The 13,620-nt window shown below is 41.1% G+C and overlaps 2 protein-coding genes across 7 annotated transcripts in view; both read left to right on the plus strand.

Moving 5' to 3' along the window:
• Positions 1–13,620, plus strand: part of USP18 (ubiquitin specific peptidase 18) — a 47,145-nt gene that overhangs the window by 27,802 nt on the left and 5,723 nt on the right. For 3 of the 6 annotated variants that reach the window (XM_027857330.1, XM_027857333.1, XM_027857336.1), the window contains 5 exons: positions 1,492–1,587; positions 2,205–2,375; positions 4,026–4,148; positions 4,746–4,795; positions 5,443–5,699. In XM_027857330.1, the coding sequence (XP_027713131.1) occupies positions 1,492–1,587; positions 2,205–2,375; positions 4,026–4,148; positions 4,746–4,795; positions 5,443–5,527 (525 nt within the window). In that variant the 3' untranslated portion in view covers positions 5,528–5,699. Of the gene's footprint in view, positions 1–1,491; positions 1,588–2,204; positions 2,376–4,025; positions 4,149–4,745; positions 4,796–5,442; positions 5,700–13,620 lie in introns of those variants that run through there. The other 3 variants (XM_027857331.1, XM_027857334.1, XM_027857335.1) reach the window with 3 other exon arrangements.
• Positions 12,890–13,620, plus strand: part of AKR1E2 (aldo-keto reductase family 1 member E2) — a 33,470-nt gene continuing 32,739 nt past the window's right edge. The window contains exon 1 of the mRNA XM_027857337.1: positions 12,890–12,978. Coding sequence (XP_027713138.1) covers positions 12,940–12,978 — 39 coding nt within the window. The 5' untranslated portion in view covers positions 12,890–12,939. The remainder of the gene's footprint in view (positions 12,979–13,620) is intronic.

Here is a 13,620-nt window from a genome sequence, read left to right on the forward strand (position 1 = left end):
GCTCCAACCAATGATCTTAGCTCTGTACCCTGCTGTGGCCCTAATGGGTCCCAATCAGATTTCAGAGGTAATGCTTGTCTTAGGTGTGATACAAGGCCTACACATCTGGTGCTGAGCTGGCCCTGCCTCCTGTTACAGCTTTAGCTTCCTTGAGGTTTGTACTGCTCAGCCCCATCTCCCTGCACAGTGACCTGTGGGGTTGGTTTGGACCAGTACAGTTTCTCTGACAAGCCAGGGCTAAGATCTCATTGGCTTCAGTCTCCATGGATGGGAGCTCATGCTGGTTTCTACCTGCCATGACATATCCCCTCTTCCAGAAGCTGCAGGCTTCTGACTGTCTTCTTTTTTTTTTGTTTGTTTGTTTTTGTTTTTGTTTTTAGGCAATTGGGGTTAAGTGACTTGCCAAGGGTCACACAGCAAGTAAGTGTCAAGTGTTTGGTCTGAGGCCGGATTTGAACTCAGGTCCTCTTGACTTCAGGGCTGGTGCTCTATCCACTGTGCCACTTAGCTGCCCCCAAATAGCATCTCAAGAAGCATCACTTCTTTCTTTTTTTCTTTCTTTTTTTTTTAGTGAGGCAGTTAGGGTTAAGTAACTTGCCCAAGGTCACACAGCTAATACTCAGGTCCTCCTGACTTTATGGCCGGTGCTCTATCCACTGTGCCACCTAGCTGCCCCCCTGGCTGTCTTCTTCAGGAGCTAATTGAGGAGCTTATTGGTATTTTCCTTTGGTCATCTTAATCACTGTTTAATCAGGTGCCCACTCAGATCTTTGCTGAGGTATTTATGGGTGATCTGGGTTCTTATAGACATTCCATGTCACCATCTTAACCAGAAGTCATTATCTTTTATTTTTCACTGCCTTCACTTCCAAATATATCTCCCTTCTCTCCCACTAAATAAAAAAGAGAAAAAAGCAGTTCAGTACAATTAACCAATATGTCAATCAAGTCTGATCGTAGGTATACATTGCTCCATACTCACAGTCCCCACCTCTTAAAGAAGGCAGGGAGGTGAATTTTCTTATCTATTTTCAAGGCCAAGCTTGGTTTTTTAACATCATACACTGTTCAGATTCAATTTTTTGTTTTTTCAATTTACATTGTCAGCATGTATATTGTTCCCCTGGTTCTTCTTACTTCACTCTCCTTCATATGTCTTCCCATGCTTCTCTAAATTCTTCATTTTTATCTATTCTTATGCATGTACCTCAATTTGTTCTGCCTTTTCCCATCTGGTGGACATCTCCTTTTTTGCCTCCAGTTTTTTACTACTCCACAAAGGGAACCCATATTGTAATAAAGAGAATGTGGTGGGATTAGGTGGCATATCACCTTCCCTTAACCCCCAAAGTAGAGCTACTTGGTAAATACCTCAGGTTGGAGTTGAAAGGGCTGGGAATTTGTGAGGAAAAAGAGGAGGAACCTGATGAGATAGAAGCCAAGACTGTTAAGGTCTGACACTGGTATTTCCCTTTGTGTCTTCTGGGACAGGAAGATTCCCTACAATGTTTTTTCCAGCCCATGAAGTTGTCAGGCAAAAACAAGTGTTTCTGTGAGAATTGTGGGAAGATGACCTACTGGCAACAGGTAATTAGCCCCATGTGAGGGCCTGCCTCCTTCCACCAGACTTTTTGTTATTCCAATGTTGCCCTTGTTGGAGTTTTAGGATATTCCTGGCTCAGGTAGAGTTTCCCTATAGCATCTTCGGGTCCTTGAATTCCTTCCATCTTGGGCCCCTGGACCCTGGCTTGAGACTGAATCATGATGGGGGTACTATGTCAATATCAAAATTGAAACAGGGATTTTTTGACAATTGTTGCCACAGTTCATCAGAGCACTTCATTCCCAAAAGAAAGGAATTTCAAAAGGGGAGAAGGGAGAATGAGGCCAAGGTTGGACTACCTCCGTTAGATGTGCTGGACAAATTCCTACTATGACCAGAAAATAATTGAACTTATTTAGCTGGGTAAAATTTCTAGTGTGGTAAGATAATACTGATCTTTCTTAAAATGCAAAAAGCACATGCTAGTTTGTTACAACTGAGTAGATGTCCCTCTGCTCCAATCCTGATTCTTCCTCCCAAGGTAAATCATTGAGATGAAATCCAACATTCCCATGCTGGGCTGACTTTTCATCCTAGTACCTTTCTTCCTCTAATAGTATGGATTTTTACTCTTCTTAGTCTTCATGTTTCTACTTCTCAGACAATGAAGGTAACCAACTTGCCCCCGACGCTGACATTACACCTTATGCGGTTCTCCTCCAAGAATTTCTCAAGGACTCAGAAGATCATCCACCCATTGAGTTTTCCCAAAAGCCTGGATTTCAGTCAGGTCCTTCCAGCAGTACAAGATTGGTGGGACCCTGAAGGACAGGTAGGGGATATTGCTAACCCTAGTCAGAGAAGTGATTCTTTTCTCCTGTTCATTTGAGTCTCTGGATTGAAGAACCCTGAAGATCTAGAAGCCTGCTAGAAAAGAATTGACCCACTCTTTCAGAGAGGTCACCTTTGAGCATCTGCCTTGGTCTTTATTTCCGTCCCCTCTACCTAGTCAGTAATAATGGTCTTTGTTTGGGCAAGGGAAAGGGAATAAGCATTTACTAAGCAACGACTTTGTGCCAGGCACTGTGCTAAATGCTTTATCTCATTTGATCCTCACAACAACCCTGCTAGGTCAGTGCTATTATGATCTCTATTTTACAGTTGAAGACACTGAGGCAGACAGGAGTTAAGTGACTTGGCAAGAGTCACAGAGCTAGTAAGCGTCTGAGGTTGGATTTGAACTCAGTTTTTCCTAACTCCAGGCCCAGAGAGCCCTGTGCACTATGGCACCACCTAGCTGCTTTGTAGTAATTAGGACAGGCAGTGGCCAAAAAAACCTGTTGGCTGCTTGGTATTATTTGTGGATTCATATCTTTCAATTAATAAGCTCTTCAGGGACAGGTAGGTGGCACAGTGGATAGAGCACCGGCCCTGAAGTCAGGAGGACCTGAGTTCAAATCTGGCCTCAGACCAAACACTCGTCACTTACTAGCTCTGTGACCCTGGGCAAGTCACATAACCCCAATTGCCTGAAAAATAAAAAGCTCTTCAATTAGTGTTGGTGCATTTGTATGTAGGAAGAGTATCTCTTTCTCAATCCCATTCCCTCTAAGCTCTACCAACTCTAAGAAGATACTTTCCATTTTTTGAGGAAGATGATCATAGAGACACAGTCTTAGAGCTGGTATGCACCTCTGAGATCATCAAGCCCATCCAACACTATTTTACGGATGAGAAGAAACTGATATCTCCAGAAGTTAAGTGACTTACCCAAGGTCATGCAGTTAATAAGCGGCAGAACCAGGATTTGAACTCAGGTTGTCTGACTCCAAACCCAAAACTCTTTCCATTATAGATATGCCTGGTTGGTACAGGAATTATGGATGCAACTAGAAACAGTGAAAATGTGTTGTTTTTAGAGGGACTGCAACTTTAAGTTACTATAGCTATCTCCTAGTCCCAGGTTCTTTGATAGCAGAATGTTAACAACAATAGCAGTAGTAGCTAACATTTATGTAGTGCTGTAAGGTTTGGGTCAGTTGTTTATATGTTTTTCTTATGTTATATTACTCATAATGTGCTTTATGTATGTACACATTACATATCTCATTTTATCTTCACTATAATCCTAGGAGAGAAGTGCTATTATTACCTTTTTGAAGAACATATCATATAATATATATGATATATAACATATCATAGGGGCAGCTAGGTGGTGCAGTGGATAGAGCACCCGCCCTGGAATCAGAAGGACCTAAGTTCAAATCTGGTCTCAGACCAGACACTTGATACTGACTAGCTGTGTGACCCTGGGCAAGTCACTTAACCCCAATTGCCTCATATGAAAAAAAAAGAAAGAAAGAATATAGTATCAATAAACAAGCTGATTCTTACAAATCGTATAGCCCTTCTATATCCCCAATAGACTATTGTCTAAGTGTCGTAGGGGTACCTCATTGTGCCTTGTTTCTTTTCTCCCCAGCAGTATGAACTCTTTGCTGTGGTTGCTCACATGGGGACAGCCAGCTGTGGACATTACTGTGCTTATATCTGTAATCCTGCTGATGGCAGATGGTTCTGCTTTAATGACTCCAATGTCTGCTGGGTAAGGAATCTGGCTTCTTACACTAGGTTAACCACACATTCAGAATATTCATACCATTTTAATTGGAATTAGAGCATACTAATGGAACAGCACCAATATCAGATAGACTCACGATGCCACAAATGTTTTGGGTCTGCTTTTTGGAATTTGGAGGGGTCCCTTTTGTGGTTTGGGAGTCTTTTAAATTTGAAGTCTCTAGACCCTTTCCTGAGAAAGGCCACTCTGCTGCATGTATCTGTTAGGGGCCATTTCCAAAGATAGGAAGATTTAGATTCATTGTCCCTGAACTTTGATGCATTTGGGGGGAGCATCAGGATGTCAGAAGAAACTGTGACAAAGAGCTGTGTTATATGGATACTAATTGAAGGTAAGAACCACAGACTCAGATATTATATGATAAACAGAATAAGCAAACTGCTATATAAACAGAGTCAGAAAGGCTTTGCAGAAAGGACATCCTATAATTAGATGTTCCAGGGTCTTGAGATCATTAGTGGTGAATATGGTGGGAATGAGCAAGCCTATGTGATGTAGGACCATGCTTTGTGCATTTAATAAATATTGACCATTTAGCTTTATCTCTTTGTGTTCTTGTAGGCAACATGGGAAGATATCAAAAAGACTTATGGGAATTGCTATTTATCTTGGTAAGAGAAATAGTTTCATTAATTGTGCAAAAAAGATTTGAGATTCCATAAGGTCCTTGGTGTTAATAGGGTCATGAACCTGAGTTTTTTGATCAACAACTGGGCTGGGAACCTTATTCACTCTTCCATTCATTCCCTTTTTGTGTATTATAAAAAATTGACAAAAGAAAACTCAAATAATGAATTGTAGTTGTCAATTTGCTGTGTTAACAAAACATTGCAAAGATTTAACCTCTGTCTTACTAGCTGTCTCTCTTCTATTAACTGGACATGTGATTCAAAAGGTGATCTTTTATATATCCTAAAAGTTTCTCTTTGGACTTTATATCCTAGAGTAGAGATTATTCTTTAACATTTAGAGACCAGAAAAATTCTTGAGTGCCCATTGTATGGGGTGGATGTGAGGGAATAATTTAACACTGAAGTGGGAGGGAGTTCTGGATTTTTAGGGGTGCCATTTTAGATGTAGGCTATGTTGCCAAAAGATGCAAATGAACAGGAGAGAAGAAAATACTCCTTTGATTGGTGTATTACCAGTGACCATAAAAAATAATGCCTAGGAACTGACTTGATATTGGTACTAGACTATCCCCTGCAAACTCTTGCATTAACTGATCAAAGTTTTTCCCTCTATTCTTCCTTCTTAGGGGAGAAACAGCCTATCTTCTGGTTTACACAAAGACTGAGAGCCAGTTGGCTAGCTCTCCAGCCACTTCCATGACTGTCAGATGATACCAGAGTCTTTTTCTACCTTCAAAAAATGTTGACTTTCAAAAAAAGATTCTTGGTGTCTTGACTATTTATAAGGCAATCATTTCCGTGGGTAGTTCCAGGAGAACTCAATCTTGTTTTGTGCCTATATGATTATGTTTATTATAAAGCAGAGTTATTTCTTAAACTTCAATGAACTTGGTATTCCTTCCTTTTTCCCTCCTGCCTTTCTTCCTGTTTTCCTTCCTGCCTTCCTCAGAATTCCTGCCTTCCACAAATATCCATTGAATACCTACTACATGAGAGGTACTGTGCTAGGTGTTATGATAAATACACAGTTCTTGTCCTCAAGAAACTGAAGAAAAGATATTGTTAACAGGCAATCACAACTTCATAAAATTTATGTGAAAAGTAGGTTTATTACAAGAGCAATGAACATGCATGTGGAACCCAAAGAGTTCACAATCTATACAGAAGTTTACATATTTATAACATCCAATACAGGAAGGAGGAGGAAACAAATCTCCACCTAAAAGGATGAGGCATGGGAGGGGGAAAGATGCAGTAAAGGTGGGAAAAGGACAAAACTTCTGCTGAAGAGGAGGAGCAAGGCAATGGTAAAAGCAGCATTTTTGTCCCTGGGGAGCTGCTAAACCATGAAGACAGTATGGTCTGCTTATCCACAAGGGTGCCAGCTGCACAAGCAATTTCTCAGCCTGGTGCAGACTGACTGGCTCTTGTCTTGACTCCCAAGTCCAGCTGGGATGCAAAGAACAAATTACATCAGCTCTGGGGCACCTTTGTCCTTGACACATGCAAGGCCTCCTGCAAACTCTGGGTCCATTGTTTCTGGAAAATATGGCAACTCAAAAAGACAAGTTCAAGAGACCCCTTAATATTCCTTACCAGTACATACATCCCATCTAGTGATGTCCGGAGTGGGAATTTCACTACTTGTGCTGCCTCTTTTCTCTTCCATGAACAACCATTGTCTTTGGAGTCCATTCCTCAGTTCTAGAGGAGTTAATTTACTCAACTCTGAGACTCTGCCCTGAGGCTGAGCTCTCCTAATTATTGAGTGACTGAGTGAAAGCTCACCTCAACCCAGTATGTGTAGTTAGTTCCTGTTCGTGCTTTACATCTCATTCAGCAATCCACCAGGACACCAGAGTCTATGCAGGGCCTTGCTCTCGACTTAGGAATAATAATCAAATGGATACTACCATTGCATCTGGAAAGCGCTTGACAATTTACGGTCATTTGGCTATATTTGATTATCAAAGCTTAATTGTGTGACCACTACTTGCCTCCACATGTTGTATTCCCTTAAAAGAATGTAAGCTCTTTGAGGGTAGAGTTTGTCTCACTTCTGTATTTGTATTCTTGTTGGCTAGCACTGTACATGTCACATAAAAGGTGATTAATAAATGCTTCTTAACCAACTGATCTATACAGAAACACAATATAATGTGGTCAATGAAAAATACCCTAAAAGGGCTATTAACCAAGTGCTTCAGAGCACCTCCTCTCAAGGGAAAGGAAAAGTCACTTGTGGCTGGGTTGAACAGAGAGATATAGCATCTAACAACTTTGAAAAATAGGGAGGGTCATACCAATTGGAGATGGTAGGGTGAGTATTCTAGATAGTGGAAATGACATTAGTAAAGCTACAAAAGTGAAAAAGGGAGAGGTGATTGGTTCAATTTGGCAAGAATGTAAGGCAACTGGGCTGGAAAAGGAGATAGGAACCTTAATCAAGTTCAATTATATGGGTACCATGTGACTCCTGGCCTGAAAGTTCTTTTCTCCATGTGAGGGGTTTCCCATCAAGTTTGCTTCTGGACATGGGTTTGGCAATGGAAGAGTTACTCCCTTGCTCAGCTTCACTAGCTCCTTATTGCTGGTTGAAAGTTCAATCACACTGTTGGACTTGGTCAGTCAAGCAGGTTTCTTGGCTACTGCTGCTACTGATTCCAGCGAACTCTTCAATCAACTTTGTTGCATGGAGGATCTCTGATAGTTTTCATAGATCTCCTAAACCCATTGGTCAACTGGGCAGTCCTTTCTTAGGATACTTATTCACCTAACAACAATAAAGAATAAACACAAAAGAAACAAAGGTGACATGTGCTCATAGAATCATCTAAGGTCACTGGGGGAATATAACTTGCTGTTCCCCTACCCAGGAGCTAATAGTATTTCTATTTGCTTTATCACCAGGAAGGAAAAGAGCAAAAGGGCCAAGACAGGGGAATATTCCATGGTGTGCTCATAAATGTTTATTAACTGGCTTTCTGAAAAAAAAAATGCAGGCATGATATACTTAAGTCCATCACTTTCTTAAGTCCAGAGAATTAACAAAACAGTAAATCAACTCTTGATTTGTAGCATTTTGGGATTTCAGATGTGTTAATACTCAGATTAAAAATTTAACAATCAACTCTTAAGAACTAGTTTGAAGGGACTCCAGCACACCCTTGGACGAATTTACCCTTTTGTTTGTGAACTCAGTTTCATCTTATCAGTCCTTCTGGCTCCTCATCCAATGAGATGATTCCACCCCATGGTACCAGCCCTTCAGTAATTTATGGCCAGAAGTAGGCCCATCAAGCTACTATGTGTTGGATTGGAGCCAGATAGAGTATTGCGTGTGCTCTATATAAGCCACCAAGAAGGACAAATTGGAACCTGTTCTAAGGATTGGGCCCTCATTGATCAATCCCTTTCTACCTCTGAGAAAGTTTGAGGAGAATTTGTTTTTAGCTGGGGGAAAGTTTTATGAAATTTATGCAATCTGAACTGAAACTTCAAGGGAAGAAAAGGATTCAGCAGGCAGAGGTGTAGAGGAAGTGTTCCAGGCACGAGAGATGCTTTGCATCAATGCACAGAGGCAGAAGAGGGCAGGTTGAAATTGGAATACAGCTAGTTGTACAGTGGGGTTAGAATTTAGAATCCACAGAGTATGTGAAAGCTAGAGACATGCAAAATAAGACTGGGAAGGCAGGTTGGAACAGCTCTGTGTAGGGTAAAACGGAAGAATTATATTTTATCCTTTGGGCAAAGGGGAGTGAGCCAGTAAAGGTTTTTAAGCAGGGAAGATTAATTCTGCAACTTTATGAAGGGCAGATTAGAGCGCAGGAAAGACTGAAGGCCTATTGCCATGATCTGGCTGAGAGGTCCTACAGTAAGAGAAAAAAAGTGCTTGTGTTTTCTGACTACCTCTGGTCAAAGTCATCCACCTGTTTTCATAGCAGAGGTTTTATAGATTTCAACATGCCTTTTATAGGTCCCCTTATGGTCATTGATGATGGCCACCACCCTAGCTCAGGCCCTCATCAACTCTCACCTGGAATATTAGCCTCCTAATTGGCTTCTCTATCTTATGTCTCCCCACTTCCATACATCCTCCACACAGTTGCCAAAGTGATTTTCCTAAAATGCATGTCTGACCATCTCGCCTCCTAGCTACTCAATAAACTCCAGTGACTCGCAATTATCTCTAGGTCAGTGGTTACCTTCCATGCAATAGGAGATAAGGCACATTCAGAAGATATCCCACGTGAAGATCATGCCTTTGGCTCTCTGTCAAGCCTACCAGCCCACACTTGAGTGGCATTAGACCTTTGCCTGAAGTTCCATTTTTCCTTGATTGACTTTCATCCTCATTTTTCTTGGTCCCAGAAAATGTAATGGGTGGAAGTTATAGGGAGGTGTAATTCAGCTTAATATAAGCAAAAATTTCTAAGAATTAGAACAAACCATTAATCAGAGGAATAGGCTGCCTTGGGAGATAGGTCCTGGGAGATCTTTCATTGCAAGCTAGACAACTAATCAACAACTATTTATTATCTTCCTACTGCACTCCAGGCACTGTGCTAAGTGCTAGACCACAAGTTGAGCATCACAGAATTACTCATTTGGAACTTGAAAGGACCCCAAAAAATGAACTTAACCTCAACCTTGAGGAAACTGAGGCCAAGAGAGACCAAGTGACTTTCAAAAGGACGTGAAGGTTGTAAATAAGCTGGAATATGAATCAGGGCTGTTTCCAAATTCAGGGCTCTTTCCGTTGAACCATGCTATCATGTGGTTGAGAGGATTCTTACTTCAGGGAGGGGTTCGGCAAGATGATTTCTGAGTTCTTTTCAAATTCTATTTGTAGAAAAAATATTTTCCTAAGAAGATTTGGTTATAGATTATAGAGGAGGCAGGTCATAACAGTCAATAGAGAGCTAGACCTGGAATGGGAAAGACTTGAATTCAAATCCAACCTCAGGCATTAGTGTGACCCAGGAAAAGTCACTTAACTTCTATTTCCCTTGGTTTCCTCAACTACAAAATGATGATAATAACAGCACCTACCTCCCAGAGTTGTTGTGAGGATCAAATCAGATGATATTTGTGAAGCATTTAGCACAGTACCTGGCTCATGTGAAGCTTTTATACAATGTTTCTTCCCTTCCCTTTCCTTCCCTTCCCCATTATAGTTCTTTCTAGGCAAAAGCAAATTGGCTACTTGACCAATTGATGTTTTATTCTGCCCTAGGATTTAGTGATTCTAAATAGCAATTTTTAATTATTAGCATTTCTCTCTTCACTGTCCTTTCAACTTAATCTTCTCCTCTCTTTCTCTGGTCAGACATTCAGTGAAGGAAGGATGAAACATGGTGAAAGTCAACAATTCAATTCAATAAACATTTATTAAGCACCTACTATTTGCCAGGTACTGTGCTAAGCACTGGGGATACAAAAAGAGGCAAAATAAGGTTCCTGTCCTAAAGGAGCTTACCGTCTAATGGGGAAGACAAACATGCAAACAAATATATACAGAACAAACTATATACAGAAAAAAAAAAAGGGAAATAATTAAGAGGGGTTAGGGAAGGCTTCCTGAAGCTGGGATTTTAGTTGAGATTTAAAGGAATACAAGGAATTCAGCAGCTGGAACAAGGGAGGGAGAGAGTCAGGCATGGAGGACAGCCAGAGAGAATACCCTAGAGCTGAGATGGAGTGTCTTGTTTGTGGAACAACCAGACAGGAGGCCAGTGTCACTGGATGGAAGAGTTGTGTCAGAGAGTACAGTGTAAAAAGATTGGGAAGGTAGGAGGCGACTAGGCTACGAAGGGCTTTAAATGCTAAAAAGAGCATTTTGTACTTGCTCCAGGAGGCAATAGGAAGCCATTGGTGTTTATTGGGGTGTGTGGAATATGTGTGTGTGTGTGACATGATTAGACCTGAGTTTTAGGAAAATCACTTTAGTGGCTGAATACAGGATGAATTGGAGTGGGGAGAGACTTCAGGCTGGCAGATCCAGCTGCAGGCTATTGCAATAAACCAGGCATGAGATGATGAGGGCCTGTGCTCTACAGAGTGGTGCCAGTGTCAAAGCAGAGAAAGGGGCATATTTGAGAGATGTTACAAAGGTGAAATCAGCAGCTCTTGGTGACAGCTTGGATATAGGGAGTGAGGGATAGGGAGTAATCCAGGATGACTCCTAGGTTATGAGCCTGAGGGACTGGGAGGATGGTATTGCCCGCTGCAGTAACAAGGAAAGGAGGAGTTGGGGTGGAAGGTTTGGGGGTGGGGGGAAGAAAATGAAATAGAGAAGGAGTGGTCAGATAGATAGGAGGAAAGCCAGGAGAATGGTGAACCAAAAACCTAGAGAGAAAATAGTATCAAGGAAGAGAGAGTAATCAACATTGTCAAAGGCTGAAGAGAAGGCAAGGAGAATGAGGACTGAGAAAAGGCCATTGGATCTGGCAATTAGGAGATCATTAGTACAGAGCAGGAGACACTAAAATTTTCCATTCTGTAGCTTTCCCTGGGTATAATCCCTATCTTTATTAGATCCTACGAGTACTACATACTTTCTATTTCCTTCCTTTTTTTTTTTCAAACTTTGATGTTAATTAGTTTATCTTTTCAGAGTGCATTTTACCAATACATTGTAATTTGTAGGATGGAAGTAACACTATTTTAGCAACACTTTTTTTAATGTCAAATTTTATTTTTTCAATCAATGAAAATCTGCCTTCTCTTCCAACATTCTCCCCTGCACTGAGAAAGAAATTAAAAGAAAACCACCCTTTTACAAACCATGTATAGTCAAGCAAAAACAATTTTTCCATTATTCGTGTCCAGAAGTAAAATATATCTAATCTGCACTGAGTCCATCACCTTTCTATAGGAGACAGGTAGCATGCTTTATCAAGAGTCCTCTGGACTTGTGGTTGGTCATTGTGCTGATCAGAGTTCTTAAGACTTTCAAAGTTGCTTGTCTTTACAATATTGTTGCTATTGTATACATTGTTGTGGCTCTGCTCACTTCATTCTGCATCATTTCATACAAGTCTTCCTAGGTTTCTCTGAAACCATCCCCTTCACCATTTCTTTCAGCTCAATAGTATTATATAACACTCACATACCATAACTTGTTCAGCCATTCCCAAATCAAAGGACACCTCTTCAGTTTCTAATTATTTGCCATTGCAAAAGTATATTTATTTTGGTATATGCTTAGAGGATTGATTTCCCACCTTGTTTCCCCCCACCTTAGGACTAAGCCTTCCTTTAATCTACTCTCTCTCTTTCCTGCACCCCCATCCCCACCCTTGTTGCTACAGTGTTGCTATAGATTATATAGGGTAGATGGAGGGAATAGCATTATCCTGGACCCTCTTCTCTTCTCCCTCTATACTACTTCACTTGGTAATCTTATCAGCTCCTATGGATTTAGTTATCATTTCTATGCTCATGATTCTCATTAAAATATATATATGTATATATAATATATAATTTCCTTAAATATTTCTCAATTACATGTAAATTTTAATATTTATTTAAAATTTTTTTGGAGTTCCAAATTCTCTCCCTCCCTTTTCTCCCCACCTCCTTGAGAAGGCAAGCAATTTGATATGGATTTTGCCCGGGAAGTCATGCAAAACACATTTCCATAGTAGCAACGCTGCAGGAGAAAACACAAACAAAAAACAACAACAAGAAAAAATAAAGTAAAAAAAGGTATACTTCAGTCTGTATGCAAAGTTCATCAGTTCTCTCCCTGGAGGCGGATTATACTGATGATTCTCAAACCTACAGTCTCCTGTCCCAAACTCTCTGTTGACCTCCGGTGCCCCATCTCGTTCAGACAAGATACGGTATTACTTCACTGCATTTCTCTCCATTTGGAAACAGCTAAATTCAGAAACATGCAAAATCAACGTGGCCTAGTATAGTTGCAGGTCGCAGTGAATTGATGTAGCCGGTGTTTACCAACCATCCAGCAAAAAAGAGGGTAAACTAAAAGAATGAATGCGTGAATGGAAGCCTGAGCAGCCTCCAAACAGCCAATCAAAAAGCACTTAGGCCCTTTATGACTCCAGAGTTTACCCGGTGGAGTCGCTCAGTGATCAGCTGGTCCAGTCTGGAGTAAGATGGAGAAAATCCCTGTGCTGGGTCTGGGCACCTGGAAGGTAGAGCGTACTCCCCTTGCCGTGGGAGGGGGGAGGTTGGCCGGACCTGCAGAGCGAGCGGCTCTCGGCTCGTGCAGCCTGGGTGTGCACGCGAGTGGCGGCCGACGTCGGCGGGGGAGGCCGGGTCGCCCACGCTAGGAATCCCTCCTCCCCTCCCCCTCCCCCCCTTACCTTCTCGGAGCGTCAGCTTCACCTTTGGCCCCCCTCCCCTGTTTATACAGTTTATACAGTTCCTGTGTGTATTATTTTTTTCTAAATGGAATTTCTTTTTTTATCTCTCCCTGCTGGGTTTTGCTTATAATGTATAAAATGCTGATGATTGGCGTGGGTTTATTTATAGATCCTGAAAATTTGCTGTAGTTGTTAATTATTTCAATTACTTTTTAGTTTACTGTGCTTCTCTAAGCAAACGAGCATATTATATACAAAGGGTGACGCTTTATTTCCTCTTTATTTCCTTCAATTTCTTTTTCTTGTCTTATAGTCACTATTGAATAGTAATGGTGATAGTGGACATCTTTGCATCACCCCGCTCTTGTTGGAAAGATTACCGGCTTATTCTTATTACAGCTTGCTTTTGGTTTTAGATATATATTACCTAAGATTTTAAGGAAAACTCAACTTATTCCTGTGCTTTCTAGT

Source organism: Vombatus ursinus, unplaced genomic scaffold (assembly GCF_900497805.2).
Source record: "Vombatus ursinus unplaced genomic scaffold, bare-nosed wombat genome assembly UNPS02012082.1, whole genome shotgun sequence".
NCBI lineage: Eukaryota > Metazoa > Chordata > Mammalia > Diprotodontia > Vombatidae > Vombatus > Vombatus ursinus.